General features: G+C 34.4%; 1 protein-coding gene across 4 annotated transcripts; it reads right to left on the bottom strand.

Annotated features, from left to right (window-relative positions):
• Positions 1 to 5123: 5123 nt before the first annotated feature.
• LOC131609275 (uncharacterized) lies at positions 5124 to 13285 on the bottom strand. 4 transcript variants are annotated; one of them, XM_058880969.1, is made up of 15 exons: positions 12759 to 13285; positions 9405 to 9555; positions 9026 to 9317; positions 8818 to 8910; positions 8623 to 8713; positions 8142 to 8211; positions 7831 to 7873; positions 7240 to 7411; positions 7046 to 7144; positions 6716 to 6784; positions 6281 to 6419; positions 5966 to 6164; positions 5760 to 5863; positions 5608 to 5644; positions 5124 to 5457 (listed from the first exon to the last, which is right to left on the bottom strand). In XM_058880969.1, the coding sequence occupies exons 2-15, from the start codon at positions 9537 to 9539 to the stop codon at positions 5312 to 5314; spliced, it is 1689 nt and encodes a 562-aa protein (XP_058736952.1). In that variant the 5' UTR covers positions 9540 to 9555; positions 12759 to 13285; the 3' UTR covers positions 5124 to 5311. The 4 variants fall into 4 exon arrangements, with proteins under 4 accessions (XP_058736952.1, XP_058736950.1, XP_058736951.1 ...); XM_058880967.1 differs by having other exon boundaries at positions 12755 to 13284; XM_058880968.1 differs by lacking the exon at positions 12759 to 13285 and adding an exon at positions 9867 to 10240 and having other exon boundaries at positions 9405 to 9551.
• Between the last annotated feature and the right edge of the window lie 1625 nt (positions 13286 to 14910).

Below are 14910 nucleotides of genomic sequence, written 5' to 3'. Positions count from 1 at the left end.
TGGTTATATTGACCATGAATTATTGTCTACAATTGTTAAGAGATGGAACGCAAATACATCACCATTTCATATTTCAATTTGTAAGATGACTATTACCCTTGATGATGTAATCATGTCTCCTACATCTTTCTATCACAAGAATATTGTTAGATCCCAACAGAAATAGTATAACCAAGGCATTCAGCATGATGGTGACATAATTAGGGGCTGATTTGGATAAATCCTGAAGGGAGATAAAAGACATCGTGGGATTTCATGCTAGATTTTCAATTTTATTGGAAAATTATATTAACCACCTGAATATGGATATGGATGTTGCAGGTGATGATGCACAAATTACTTATCATTGAGTAAGATCATTTAGGACATACTTCCTGATTTTAATTAGCACAGGCATATTCGTGGATAAAAGTGTGATATATGTCAATGTTGTTAGCATTAAATACTTCATGGATTTGAAGAGGATTCACGAGTACAATTGGGGGAGCATCTTGTTTTATTTACCTCTACTCCAAGTTAGCTAAAGGTTGTTTATGGAAGACGAGACAAATGATAAGAAGAAACTATCTATTTCAAGTCATTTATTTACACCCTTACTAATATTAATTTAATAATACTTGTGTTACACACTTACTGATATTTTATCTAAACCATTTTCAGACATGGGTCCCCCAACATTTTCCAAGTATCACTAGTTGGGGGTGTTTTGAAGACTTCATTGAGAATTCTCCATGTACGTGCTAAATTAACCTACTTAAGAGTAATTCGTTGACCGAGCCGTACAAACTTGTTCTTGATCGAATCCTGGTGAACAATAACAGTTTCACACTATACGATAAGCATTATCAAACACAGTCATTGGAGGTGATATCCTAGTACTCTATATGGCTAGCTTGTGAGTTTTGATTTATGTACTTGCCTCTACCTGAGTGAGTATTGCAAAAAATTTGGGTATTTGCAGGATAGTATACCTAACGACCCCATAGTTAGTGTTGTAACACCCCAACTTAGTTATCTAATTTTAACTGAATTTATATTGGTTAATTTAATTTAATTTAATTATATATTAGAAATATAATGAAAATAAGATGATATTTTAGAGCTGGGAGAAATTAGAACTTTATTTAAAATTAGAGAGAGAGAGATATGTTTTGAATAAAGAGCTAAGGGTGTGGTGACATTTAGTGAAAATAATAGAATTACTATTTTAATTGAGATAACGAGTTATTAGGATAATTAGATTATTATTATGTTAATTAATTTAGAGTATTATTTGATTTAAAATAAATAAATAATAGAAATAGAGGCTTAGTAAGGGTGTGAGAAGAGTTGAGGGGTGAGAGGAGTAACCAGAATATTAAATTAGAATAAATAGATAAAGTGATAGGACTTTTGTATTAAACATGCAAACGTTGAAAAAGATGCAGAGAGAGGCAGCTCTCGGAGGAACTTTGAGAGCGAGGAAAAGTCCCAAATGGCCAAGATTTTCATATATCGACAATTTTTTAGGTAAGGGGTGAAAACTCTTTACATATGGGTGTTTAGGCACTCGAAGAGTGAGAGATCCTTAACCTTCTATCTTATTCTTCTCCTTGTGTGTTTGTGATCATTGTGTTTATAGCCAAAAAGGGTTTGGGCAAAACTCTGAGGCATCGATAGATAGGTTTCTCTTATTCTCGTTAATATGTTATGAAATTGTATAATTGTTGTTGTTTAAACCCCTGTTTGTTTGTTTGTGGCGTTCTGCACTCTCCTGGAGTACAAATACTCTGATAGATGAATAAATATTGTTGAGTTGGAGGATGGTGTTCAGGCTTTTTCATTTTGAAATTCTGGCACGTGCAATGCAGATGTCAAGACTGATGTCTCAACACAAAACACAATGTCAGGAAAGATGTTATAACATCATCTGCTGACAGAAAACACTTTTACCAAAATAGAAATTATGCATTATTAAATTGTAGAAGGTAAAAGGACACAATCAATTGTTAACTCAGTTTTGTGCAACATCACCTACTCTAAGGGATACCAAGTCAGGAAGGAAATTCACTATGATAGTATCAGTTCAAAGTCTAAACAAACTCAGTTTATAACTTATCTCCTAATGACTACCTTGTTCAACTTCTACCTAGAACCCTCTAGATATGAGATCCCCCTATCACTTCTCACAATCACCTCGGTGATAAAACCAGTCACAAACCTGTGACAAGAACCAAACAGAATATTACATTTCCAATAAATAATACTTAGTTTTGCTTAAAAGCTTTTAACTAAGAACAATACTCAACACTTTTCTTAATAGCTCATGAGTGAGAACAATCAGTCTACCTCAAATGTATCAAAATATACGTCAGTGTTATACAAAGAAAACAACAAAAACTCTAAAAGACTCCCAAAACCCAAAACCCTTATTTTTCACCCACTATTTCTATTTTTGAATGCTTACTAGTTTAGGTTTAGAAAGTCTTATTTATAGACTCTTGAATTATAGATTTAGACTCTCCAATCAAACTCAATCTTCTACTTTTCAATCAGCTAAAAGATCTTCACACAAAAATAGGAACAAATCTTCAAAGTTTCCTAAAAAATCTACAAGATCCTTTTTAATGAAACCAAATCAAATATGAAATTTTCCTAATAAAATATCCTTGATCTGCACAAATTAATGAGATATATCCAAAAGGAATCTCAAAAAACAAATCAAATATGTCTAGAGATATAACAGCAGCGTCTGCTGCACAAGGTGTCAAGACATCTGGCTCAACATCTGTCTGAAACACATGACAGCAAAACCTGCCATGATAGTTGGTCAAGATGTCATAACATCTTGCTCAACATCAGTTAAGAACCATGTTTTAGCAAAATTTATGCCACTCATAAAACTATGGATCTAATACATTTATTTACTGGTTTTTCCATATTATTTAATTGTTGATGGTGCTTTGACTTGTAACACTGAGATTGAGATGTTTTATTTGTTGTTATGATGTTGTTTTGGATTACTTATTTAATTAAATATCTTATTTCATCATCGAAAATTTTAAAGTATATTTGAAGTTGAGTTTCGCTGTATGTTTTACGTTTTATTTTTAAAGAGTGTGTTTGTTGAGCATATGTAACACATGTTTTTAAGAAATAATTGCTTATGTTTTAAAACATGTTTTCTGGATTTTAGGGTGTTACCTAGTTGATATCATAGCAGGTTAGTTTGTTCGGGTAAAACACTATCGATACTCATTTCCCTAACCGTTAGCCAGCATGAGTGAGATTGAACCAAGTGGGGGAGGACCCGTTGAGGGTAGCGTGACATGGGAGTTAGAAAACCAGTTAAGGGAGTCTTAGTCAGAGATGTTTTAGTAGGATATTTTTTAGGGAGAAAATCCTTTTAAGTGGGGGAGAGTTGTAAAACCCCAACTTTAATTATCTAATTTTAACTAAATTCATATTAGTTTATTTTATTTATAGTAGCTGGAGTACATATAATCTGGTAGAGGAGTAGTTTTTGTTGAGCTGGAGGATGGCGTAGAGGTCTTTTCATTTATTTACTACTTTTTCCGCATTATTTAGTTGTTGATGGTGCTCTGATTTGTAACACTAGGATTGTGACGTTTTATTTGTTGTTATGATGTCGTTGTTTTGGATTATTTATTTAATCAAATATTTTATTTTCATCGAGAAAATTTTAAAGTATGTTTGAAGTTAAGTTCTGATGCATGATTTACGTTTTAATTTGAAAGAGTATGTTTGTTGAGCATGTGTAACACCTGTTTTGGAGAAATAATTGTTTCTTTTATAAAAATGTTTTAGGGGTCTTAGGGTGTTACAAGTGCTCCTGCCATTGTCATCTGTAGAGATATTGATGTGACATTTGCATACTGCCATGAGCATTTGGTGTCTAAGAATGTACGTAGTGTTAAAGCTCCTCGTCCATTGAATACGGTATACGGTTATACTCGATGATTTTATAGAGTGTTACATCTTTATATGACAACAAAGCTTAAGGAGATTTCCCTAGGCCATCTCACCAAAAGTTACTAAAAGAGGAATAGACAATGGTAGACCGTGTCGTGACTGTATTAACTATATGTCAATGTATTGTTGCTATTGGGAGAGATGTCATAGATAGAAGAGATTTTCACTAAGGCACTCTTGAGATGGTCATTCTACAAGAAATCTTAGCATGGGGCACGAATTTATTCCTAGCATGAGGTGTAGTAAACAACTCCTTCAAATACCGATATAAAAATAAAATAAAGTAGGCTACAGGTAACAATAATATATTTCTAAAAATAGTATGGTAGTACAAGCAAGATATATTTCTTTGATACTCCCTCTAATCATGACTATAAGATAAATTTTATTTTTTAAATATATTAAAATATACTATTAATATTTATTCAAAAAATATATATTAATCGTTTAAGTTAAGATATAATATAATAGTAAAAGTCTAAAGATTCAATAGGAATTGTCTCCCAATAAAAACAGAATATGTATCGTAATTTGGACACATTTTTTACTTGCATGAGGTTATCTTTTGGATAAATAAATTTGATCTATAATAGATGCATCTGAATCTCAATCTTTGAAAAGTGTAAAAGAGCACTTTTAAATTTATGTTGAATTAACGAACACTACATGAAGTGTAATGAACAACCCAACCATCATCAACCACTCTTCCAACCACCACTCAGATCAATATTCTGACCACAATCGACAATTACTACGATCATCTCAGACCACCAGTCCACCACCAACTATCACCGACTATCACTTTCTATTACCGCTTTATCCACCTATAATCTCTAACCCGACAACCGTCAAACATCACTTTGGTCACCACCAACAACCTCGATTATGACCACAGTTAATAATGAAATTGGCAAAATATTAAATCTGATCCCTGAAATTATAAGTATCAATTTAATTTCTTACATTAACCTTATTCTAAAATTAATTCTTACAAAAATAAAATCAACCTTATGAAGAAATCTCTATTAGACTACAAGGCATTCATTCCATTGCACTACAAAAGAAATTTCTATTAAACTAGAGACTACAATTAAGTCAAAACTCTATAGGGGACCTATAAACTACATTAAGCTTAAAAACTCTACAAAAAATTTAGAACCAAAATATTTAAAAAGAAACTAGATAATCTACCACCATCATATATAACTTCAACAAACATTAAAGCTTGCCTCAAAAAACATGTTTATGGTCCTCTAAACTAAACATCTAAATCTCCATATACAATTGCAGAAAGAATCTGTATTGTATGATACTTCTTCTAGTTTCTAAAAGTCAGCAATCATTCTTCTGAGTAGTTATCACTATCTTCCTCGTATATCTGGTATTCTTCGTCACTACCATTTTCCGGCGCTTTGTTGCCGTCAATTTCATCTGATGGAAAGCTACCAAACAGATCCTGTAAGTGTGTCATTGAAATATTGAGACCTGAAAATTATTAAGGAATTCAAAGTTCCAGCAGGCCTTTCAAGTTTCCATTATATTTGAGAAAACCTACAATAAACTTAGCATTCAAAATTTCATGAAGATACATGATTAAACAATATTAAACAACTTAGTTCAAATAGAAAAGGATACGAGAAGGAGACGGCAGAGGCATTTCAGTATCTCCGATCTACACAAGCCAACAGCATAAATTAGAAACTATCATTTTTAAAAACCATTGCTATCACAACAAACCCTTGTAAGAAAACCAAAAAAAAAATCTGAAAAACATAGATAAGAATTACCAGATCAAGTTCTTCTTCCGATTCCTCTTCGTCGCTATCATTAGCCTCAGCTGCCTCCCTGTCCTCATCCTCAACAATGTCGGGCTCTTCACTTTCTTCCATGCCTTTGTTTCAAATACAAATGGTTTTATCATTCGTTGTCGGTTCAACAAAAAATTTCATTTAACGTGCCAATATAGTAATTTTTAGTAAGAAGGTAAAATAACCTGTATTAGCTTGCTGGGATTCCACTCCATCAAGCTTCATAGCGATCCTATTGCACTCCCTCTTCATTTTCTCAAACTTGTAAGTAGCAGCCTTGAGTAAACTCTCTGCGCCAGGTTTGGGAAATACTGATAGGTACCTCACCATAAGAAGTTTTCTAATACAATTGATCTTTCGGAGTGAGAACCACCCAGATTCGAACTGCCAAAATAGAATTAATGGAATTTCTTACAGTAAATTAATACATGAAATTTAAAAACAAATGAATATGCCCGGCATAAAACGGAAGATAATAATAATTCAAAGGAAAATCTTACGGTGCAAGTTCTCTGCATTGGAGGCTTATTTATTTCAGCTTGAATATAATCATCAACAAGCTCAAAGAACTGTAAAGATGTCTGGAACTTGTAAGGGAAGGTCCGGAAGGCACATATATCGCTCCATCTATGTTCCAATCTGCATGAAATGATACCCTTATAAAATGAGAACACTACAAAAAATGTACGATAGAAATCATAGTGGTAATAACTAGTTTTGTTATATGAACTTGGAAATCTGCAAAGAAAATTAACTGAGATTGTAATGGGTTCCAAGATATATTTCTCTAGACTAGTGTCTAATTACACGTATTACTTTACATTGCTAATATTTATTTACTTTCCTATGCATATACCCATGTAGAGTTACTTTCCAAAATACAGTTAACTAGTTTGCTCTGTAAAGCAAGAAATCAACTGAACACAATGACTTACTTATTGGCCACGTGACTATCAAGGTAACTTCGCAATGGGACTGGTACTCGATAATCAATTCTTTGATAACTGCAAAACCAAAAAATTTAAACAAGTTCAATATTTTAAATATACTCCAATGAGAGATATTAGGATTGTGGCCATGTAGGTTTAGTATTCAATGGTACGTGTGTGTAGAAACTATAAAACTAAGAACAGACAATATTTGCTAATGCTACATCGTCTATTAAAATATTAATCTGTTTATTATGTGACCCAAACACTTCGAGTGCAAATGTATGATTGAAGTGAAACCCAATGGATTATTTAAAAATCAGGACTAAGTCTTACATGCGAGAATCGGGATCTTTGCGTGGATCATATCCTTTCTTTATCCAGAACCTTAGAAATGGTCCACTCGAAAAGTAGTAAGCAATTCTAGATAGAAGCCTGCCAGAGGAATTGGAAGATCACCTTATTATCAAGGTCAAGCAATTAAATTCTAGAAAATTTGAAAGCTAATCAGCAGAATTTGCACAAGTCACCTTCTAATCATGCCTTGCGAAAAGCTTAAGCCCTTATCGAGCAGGCGTTCAGTAAGTGAGTTTTTGCACCATATAGGTTTCTCATCAAACAATCTAGATACGGCCATTTGTGACTCCCAATGATTTGAGCCTTGTGGTATGTATTCCTCCCAATTCACTTTTTTAGGAATTTGTAAGACAGTTAAGTAAAACCAAAACCACAAAAGTGCAACTTTGTTGCAATATGTTTAAATATATTTTCCTTTCCAAAGTGAATACAGATCAACACAAAAACTCATGACAGTTTATAGAAATGAAAATTAAAAAATTAGTAGCAATCTAGCACTTCATCATCTTGTGCCAAAATATCAGCTAAACATGCCAAGTAATGAACTTTATGTATCAATAAGCCATTACCTAACAAAGAGTTACTACTTAGAACTCCAGAAGAGAACGTTATGCTTAATCTCCATCTCTTTCCTGTTCAGAAAGCAGTGAATAGAACATTCCACGACAGGACAACTTGTGATGAGAGAAATAGATCTTATTTATTAGCATGGAAACTAAAGCAGCCATGCAACTCATTTAATACATTATATTGCAATAGGATATCTTTAATGTGAAAATCAAGTGCAAGAACTGGCTCCCTGTCGATCTGCGCAAAATATTGCAATAGGTAAGTTTTCTTTCTATAAATATTACATGACTGATGCCACAAAAACAGCTATGTCTTATCCCACCAGGTATATATAATATGACCAATGCTACCTAAATGGAAATTATGTAAAAGTAAAATCTATTTTGATTGTCATCCAGCTATGAAAAATATGTACCGCCTTACAGCCCGTGTTTTATATAACCCAAAGGATTGAATTTTATGCCTGCACAACATCCTATTATAATATTAATTTGAGCTAAATTACCTCAAAATGGGGCTGTGCAATTTCTTGATCGTCTTTCTTTTTTGAACTTGGCATGGAAGGTAGTCTCAAGCTGAAATAGGAAAAAAATATAAACTGAAAAGTGGAGTTAATGCAAGATGAAATTTCCAGTCAAAACTTTAGTAGTAACCCAAGAAAATGTTACAACATAAAGCATAACTAATATAACAATATAACATAACTGAACATAGTATAGTACAACTAAGAACTTCATGATCACCTACCACCCATCAGTGTAGAGACAAGGCAAAAATATCTAAGTACAATAGCTAAGAATCTAGCATAACCATCTAAATACCCCAAGCTATAGAACACGCATGTGACTGTATGCAAGACGACTCTTCCATCATTTAAAAATTGGAATAGTTTGAATGGGTATTAAATGATTTAAACAGTATATCAGCATCCATGATTTTTCTCTAAATAAGTGAGTGATCACTAAATGACAGTTTGAGAAACATACACCAAGTTTTCTGGCATGTCTTTTGGAGAAAAAATCGGAGGCACTATGATCATAATGTCTTCATGATCCACATCTATCTGACTGCCCTTAGCTAAGAGACAATACAAACACAAATCACTAGCTTCATAAAATTGTGATTAAACACACTTCAAAAATTAAGTCAAGGAAACAGAAACAATGAAACAAAATAATCACCTAAGCCTGTTTCTTCTGGTTCTGACCAATTTCTCTTCTTCCTCTTTGCAACATCCGCGTGGACAGGAACAACATACTGGTAGTCTACCATTCCTTCGTAATTGGCAAAAATAAAAAACATAAATTCGTTCAGGAGGTTCACAAAGGTAATCAATCTAGTGCATCAAATCACCAAAATCAACTCCATTTCAAGTTTCTAAATTCTAACCTTCAAAGAAATAAGCCTCGGGAACATGAGCAACAATATCAGCACAAAGATTTTCCTTTTCATCTACTTTATCCGCAGCTTCGTCCTCACTTTCTACACGACTTTCTTGCATCCCATCCTCCATTCCACACATGCTATTAGAAGCTTCCGCACCATCATCATCAGAAATTTTTTTCTTGGATATTTTCAAAAGCAAAGCATTAGTGGAACGACGCTCCCCGAATGCAGGATGAGACCACGGGTCTTCAGGGCGGAATCTAAGCTCCAATCTGTTTGATTGTGAACTGCGAGCCTACAGATTACAAACATGGCCATAATTATACACAACATATAAAAAAAATGTGAATCATAATATCTTTCAACAAAACTTGCGAAGTACCTTAAGGATGCCCTGAGTTCCACCCAGTGTGTCAAGAGCACGGGAGGTGGAGGATGGATAACCAGGATAGTGGACAAGAAATCCATGAGGCTCCGGTAGGACCCCGGAGATTGTGCCATCCTTGATCACTCCCATTTAGTTCTAGCCCTACCTAGCATCATTGAGATTTCAATGCAAAATTAATTTTTAAGCAACATATATAATGGTTGATTGTCAAATAATAACACACAATAATGCTCCATTAGAAACAAATTTATTCATAAATTGATGGTAGAAACATTTCAGAGTTCAGACTCAGGAACCTTCAATGTTGGCAACATTAAAAATAAAAAAAATAAAAAAACCTAACAATGATTTTGCAAATATATGATTCAAAGTCTCAATTCCATAATCAATTAATTGATTTAATGTAACTGTAGCTACATAAAAAAATCGGAAATTCAAGGTTTGACAAAACCCTACCAGTGAAGATTCTTAAACAGAGGATGGGAAGATGAAGGATGAGGCTGGAATGAAGTGATAGTGGGGACGAAGTGGAGGACTGGTAAGGTGGTTGTCGGCTACGCGGCGTGGGACAGAGGACGGTGGTGAAGGCTGCCGCGTGGGACGGAGATATAAGGGCGGCGCGGTGTGAAGGGGCGGCCGGAGGCAGTAATAGGGGAGAATAAATTTGAATTTCAGCAGTTAAGTGGACCCAAGGGACACATGATGGGACAGGTGGCAACTCTAACTCTAAGAAAGGAAATTGGATTGCCTAGCAGTAAAATAAAGGGATTGTTTATTTGACCAAGTGAAAATATGACCGGGTCCAAAATTAGAAGTTTTTTTTTTTCAATTTAGTTCGATTTCGAGAGAATTTCTTTGTACATTTACATAGGGCGAAAAACACTCTTTAAAAACCCATAATATCTTTCGGAAATTGAAACAACTGGATCGAAATCATCAAGATGAAATCAATGAAGTCGCCATTGATTATTTATTTATCCCTAAAATGGGAAAGGAAAACATCGAGTAAAACCTAAAGGGAAAAACAAACAAAGGTCTTACGACCCAGAGAAACAGGTAAGGGTGTCGGTTACGCAAGGAGAAGGGGTTAGCACTCCTCACGTTCGTCGTACTCGACGGGATCCGCTCTTGTTAGTCTAAATCTATGGGTGTTATCTAAAAATCTAAACCTAAAATTAAAGGGAAATGCACGAAAAAAGGAAGAGAAAAGAAACACGGGGAAAAGAAGGGAAATATATACAAGATTGTGTTCATTCAGGCCCCGCGACCTAATGCCTACGTATCCTTTTAAAGGAATCCGAGCAGCCGTAGTTCGGCTCAAAAGATTTTGTGTGCGTGTGATGTTAAACGTCGCATTCCACTGCTGCTCGACCTTTGGAGACTTACACAATTGTCGTGGAACGGAATTAACATGTGCTTAAAAAGAAAAGAAAAGAAAATCGAACAAAGCATTTTAAAAGGAAAAGAAAAAATAAAAGATAAATATATACAAACATAAGTAGCTAAAAAGAAAAATAAATAAGTTAATCATTTAATCAATTAATTAAAACTTGATTAAATTAATTAACCCAAATTAAAAAAAAAATCAATTAGTAAACTAATCGATTTCACTTATTAAAGATCAATTAATTAAATCAATATTTAATTAATTACTTAAAAGATTAATATGTTTAGAATAAAATAAAATAGGAGAATTAAAAGGCTAATTAAAATATATTTGGTATTTTTATAAGAAGAAAATAAAATCTAAAATTAAATTAAAAGCATGTTTTTGTATTTTTAATATATAAGAAGATAAAACAACCATTAAAACAAGATTAAAGTAGAAACAATAAGGTTAGTAAAAAAAAAAAAGTAGAAACAATAAGATAAAGTAGAACAAAATGATAACAAAAACTAAATGGGCTAAAAGAGAACATGAAAATGGGGTGCATAACAAGAAATTCGCTGTTGGGCCCATGGGGAATAAAGGAGGCCCAAAACAACAACTTAAACTAATCAGCAAAAGGGGAGTGCAATGAGGAAATCGGATATGGGCTGATTATCAGAATCAATACAAACCAAAGGCTCAAGCTGTAACATAACAAAAAAACCCTAAATGAAGCTGAAACAACTGGCTCGAAATCATCAAGATGAAATCAATGAAGTCGCCATCGATTGTTTATTTATCCCAAAAATGGGAAAGGAAAACATCGAGTAAAACCTATAAGGGAAAAACAAACAAATGGTCTTACGACCCAGAGAAGCATGTAAGGGTGTCGGTTACGCAAGGAGAAGGGGTTAGCACTCCTCACGTCCGTCGTACTCGACGGGATCCGCTCTTGTTAGTCTAAATCTATGAGTGTTATCTAAAAGTCTAAACTTAAAACTAAAGGGAAACACACGAAGAAAGGAAGGGAAAAGAAACACGGGGAAAAGAAAGAAAATATATACAAGATTGTGCTCGTTCAGGCCCCGCGACCTAATGCCTACGTATCCCGATTAAGGAATCAGAGCAGCCGTAGTTCGGCTCAAAACATTTTGTGTGTGTGTGATGTTAAACGTCGCATTCCACTGCTGCTCGATCTTTGGAGACTCATACAATTGTTGTGGAACGGAGTTAACATGTGCTTAAAAGAAAATAAAAGAAAATCGAATAAAGCATTTTAAAAGAAAAAAGAAAATATATAAAAAAAAAATTTATACAAGCATAAGTAGCTAAAAAGGAAAATAAACAAATTAAAATATTTTTGTGGTTTTTAATATGAAAATGAAAATAAAGTCTAAATTTAAAATAAAAGCATGTTTTTACTTTTTATTTTTAATATCATAAATCTAGATCAAACAATTAAAAAAGAAATTTAAAACAAACAAAGAAAATTGTAAAAAGGGGGGGTGTAGCGATTTAGTAAAGTCAATAGGCTTAACACTACTTGAGCCCACAACAAGAATTAGTGCAAATGTAACCCTAATCAAACACAAACTCAGCGGCCTCCCTCTCATATCTCTCGGTCTCTCTGTTTCCATGGCTAATAACTTCATCTCTTTCAATCGTGAAACAACAAAACTATGCCCTGTTTCAACGAATCTCTTCATGTTTCCTTCACACGAAAAAACAATTCTGAAACTAAACTCTCTATTCTACCAATTTTACAAATCAAACACAAACCACCTCTATTTCTATATGATTCTCACGCTTTTCTCAGAAATTCTCTCTCGCGAAACTTATCTCAAGCACACTCATGAAACAGCAACAACAATTTTCGGCTTAAGCACATAAACATCACAGTAGCATGGCAACAACAAACAAGCTCTAGCATACAATCAAACAATTAACACAGAAGCATTTACAAATTGAGGCTTACCTACGGCGAGGAGGCTTCGCCGGAAATTGTTGAATGTAAAATTGTCGATGTCGCAAGAAGAGAAAACCAGAGATAAATGTGCGCTCCTCCTCTTCAGTTCTTTTGCATTTGGAAATCGACTATGAGTTTGTTGTTGTGTTGCTCACGTTCTGAATTGTTGCGATTGCAAGTTGATGATGTGAGTTGATGAAGATCTTTGTTGAAGGCTGTGAATCGCTCAGTACTACTCAGTAATGATGCTACGTGAATATGCAAACGACTTCGTGCTGCGATTCGTTGGATGCGTGAGGATTGTGTGAGCAAAGTGAGAGGGAAAATTCAGTCACGAGTTATGAGTTTTTGGAAGGAATTTGAGGGTGAGCCGTGTGAGGTGGTTTAGGGCAATTTTGGGCCATTGATCATTTTGAATGGAAGGCTGAGATTGGTTTGGATGAATGAATTTGATGTTGATTTTTGATTTTCTGTGTAAACATGAATGCTTGCTTGTGAATGAAAACGTGAATCTTTTGCGGCAGATAAAACGTGAATATCCCTTGCTCAAAGCGTGACCTCCTCTTGTGTGGTCCCCAACTTGATTTTTTTATTCTTCTACTAAAATGGACCTATAACAAAAATACTAATAACACTAATAATAATAATTAATAAAATTGATTAGTGACTTCAAGAATGAAAAAAACACAACTAATATGTGATTAAAAATAAAAGTGATGAAAATGATTATTTTTGATATTTTTGAATAAGGAATAAAACTATAAAATAAAAAATGAAAATAAAGAGACTTTAAACCTCCAAATTGGAACGAAATCGAAATATCGACTTTTACATCGACTACATTGCATCATCCCGCAAATCACGTTTTATCCTTGATTCAGTCCCTGTCTAACAACAAAAGAAAGACATATTTTTGCAATTTTGATTAATGGTTAGTAAAAATATGATAACACAATGATGCAAATGAACGAGAATCGTAGGATAAAAATCAGGGTGCAACACTTCTCCATCTTAAACACGTAATCTCTATCATCTTCTCAAATCCTCTGTTTTCCATGGCTGTGTTTCAGTTTCTCTGCTTCTCCACCAATCAAAAACTCAGAAAAAAACAAAAAAACGATAAGCAAATATGAATGAGATCTCTCCCCAACCTCGCTTCGCCCTTCATATCTCTCGCTCATACTCTGCTCTCTCTTCTTCCAATTTCCACGGCTATCTCTATGCTCTTTCCATCTCTCAAATTAAAACGCAACAACAACAAAACACAGCGCCCCTCTTCATCTCTCTCGGTAACTCTCTCTATTTCAGATCGTATGAACAAAAACAACAAGCTACCAAGTCTCGGTCTATCGCAATAACGGCAACAAGGCAAGAATAGCATAACAAAGCAACATACAACAATGATAGCACAATATTTAAAGCAAGAAGAGTGGACTTACACGGTCGGATCAAGTCCGACGGTTCACCGTTGCCGACGAGGAATAAGAAAACCAGAGAATAAGCTGCTCCTTCTTTCTGCTCCGAAAATAAATCGGGAACTAATCTGTAGGTTGCGATGTTGGTGAGCTTCGGTTCACATTCACAGAGCTATCTCAGGTCATGGCTGATGCTGAAGTGTTGCAAGGTGCCTTGTTGTTGAATCCGTTACAAGCTCAAATCTGTGTTGAACTCGTTTGCAGGTGTGGATGTGGAATCGAAACGAGAATTGGTGATGGACGCTGGAAAATCCGTGCGATGATCTGAGTTGAAGAAGCTGAGAACGTAAGAGTGGATTGTTGATATTTGTGAAGTTGATGGAGGTGATGAGTTGAAGGTTATTAGTGGAACGGTTTTTGTTTCTGCAGACTTGTGAGAATGTGATAAGAAGCGGCCCACTAGGCCCATTAGGGAAAGAAAACCTTCAATATTACTTAAGGACTCCTATTATTAATAGGAAATTATTAGTATTTTTTATGAGTATTGTAGAAGTTTTATTTTCTTGTATGTTGGCCCATGGCTCATTAGCCCTTAAGAAACCCTACTATATATTGTATCCCTTTAGTTTGTAGAAGGAAATGAAAATCTGAAAAGTTATTTCTTATGTTTTAATCTTATGCAATTTAGATCTTTGGTAGCTTAGTGAAACCTAACATTGGTGCTTTCATCTCTTGCCTCTCATTCCTTCC

This window comes from Vicia villosa, linkage group LG6 (assembly GCF_029867415.1).
Source record: "Vicia villosa cultivar HV-30 ecotype Madison, WI linkage group LG6, Vvil1.0, whole genome shotgun sequence".
Lineage (NCBI taxonomy): Eukaryota > Viridiplantae > Streptophyta > Magnoliopsida > Fabales > Fabaceae > Vicia > Vicia villosa.
Note: the sequence above shows the minus strand (reverse complement) of the source record. Positions and strands in the feature narration are given on the sequence as shown.

What these genes read in the sequence shown, in the direction of transcription:
- LOC131609275 (XM_058880969.1), bottom strand. Translation starts at nt 9,539, where the DNA reads ATGGGAGTGATCAAGGATGGCACAATCTCCGGGGTCCTACCGGAGCCT. An exon ending in ACCAGAAGAAACAGGCTTAG is followed by an intron (nt 8,714 to 8,817) that starts GTGATTATTTTG and finishes ATTGTCTCTTAG; the next exon opens with CTAAGGGCAGTCAGATAGAT. An exon ending in AAAGATCCCGATTCTCGCAT is followed by an intron (nt 6,785 to 7,045) that starts GTAAGACTTAGT and finishes TTGGTTTTGCAG; the next exon opens with TTATCAAAGAATTGATTATC.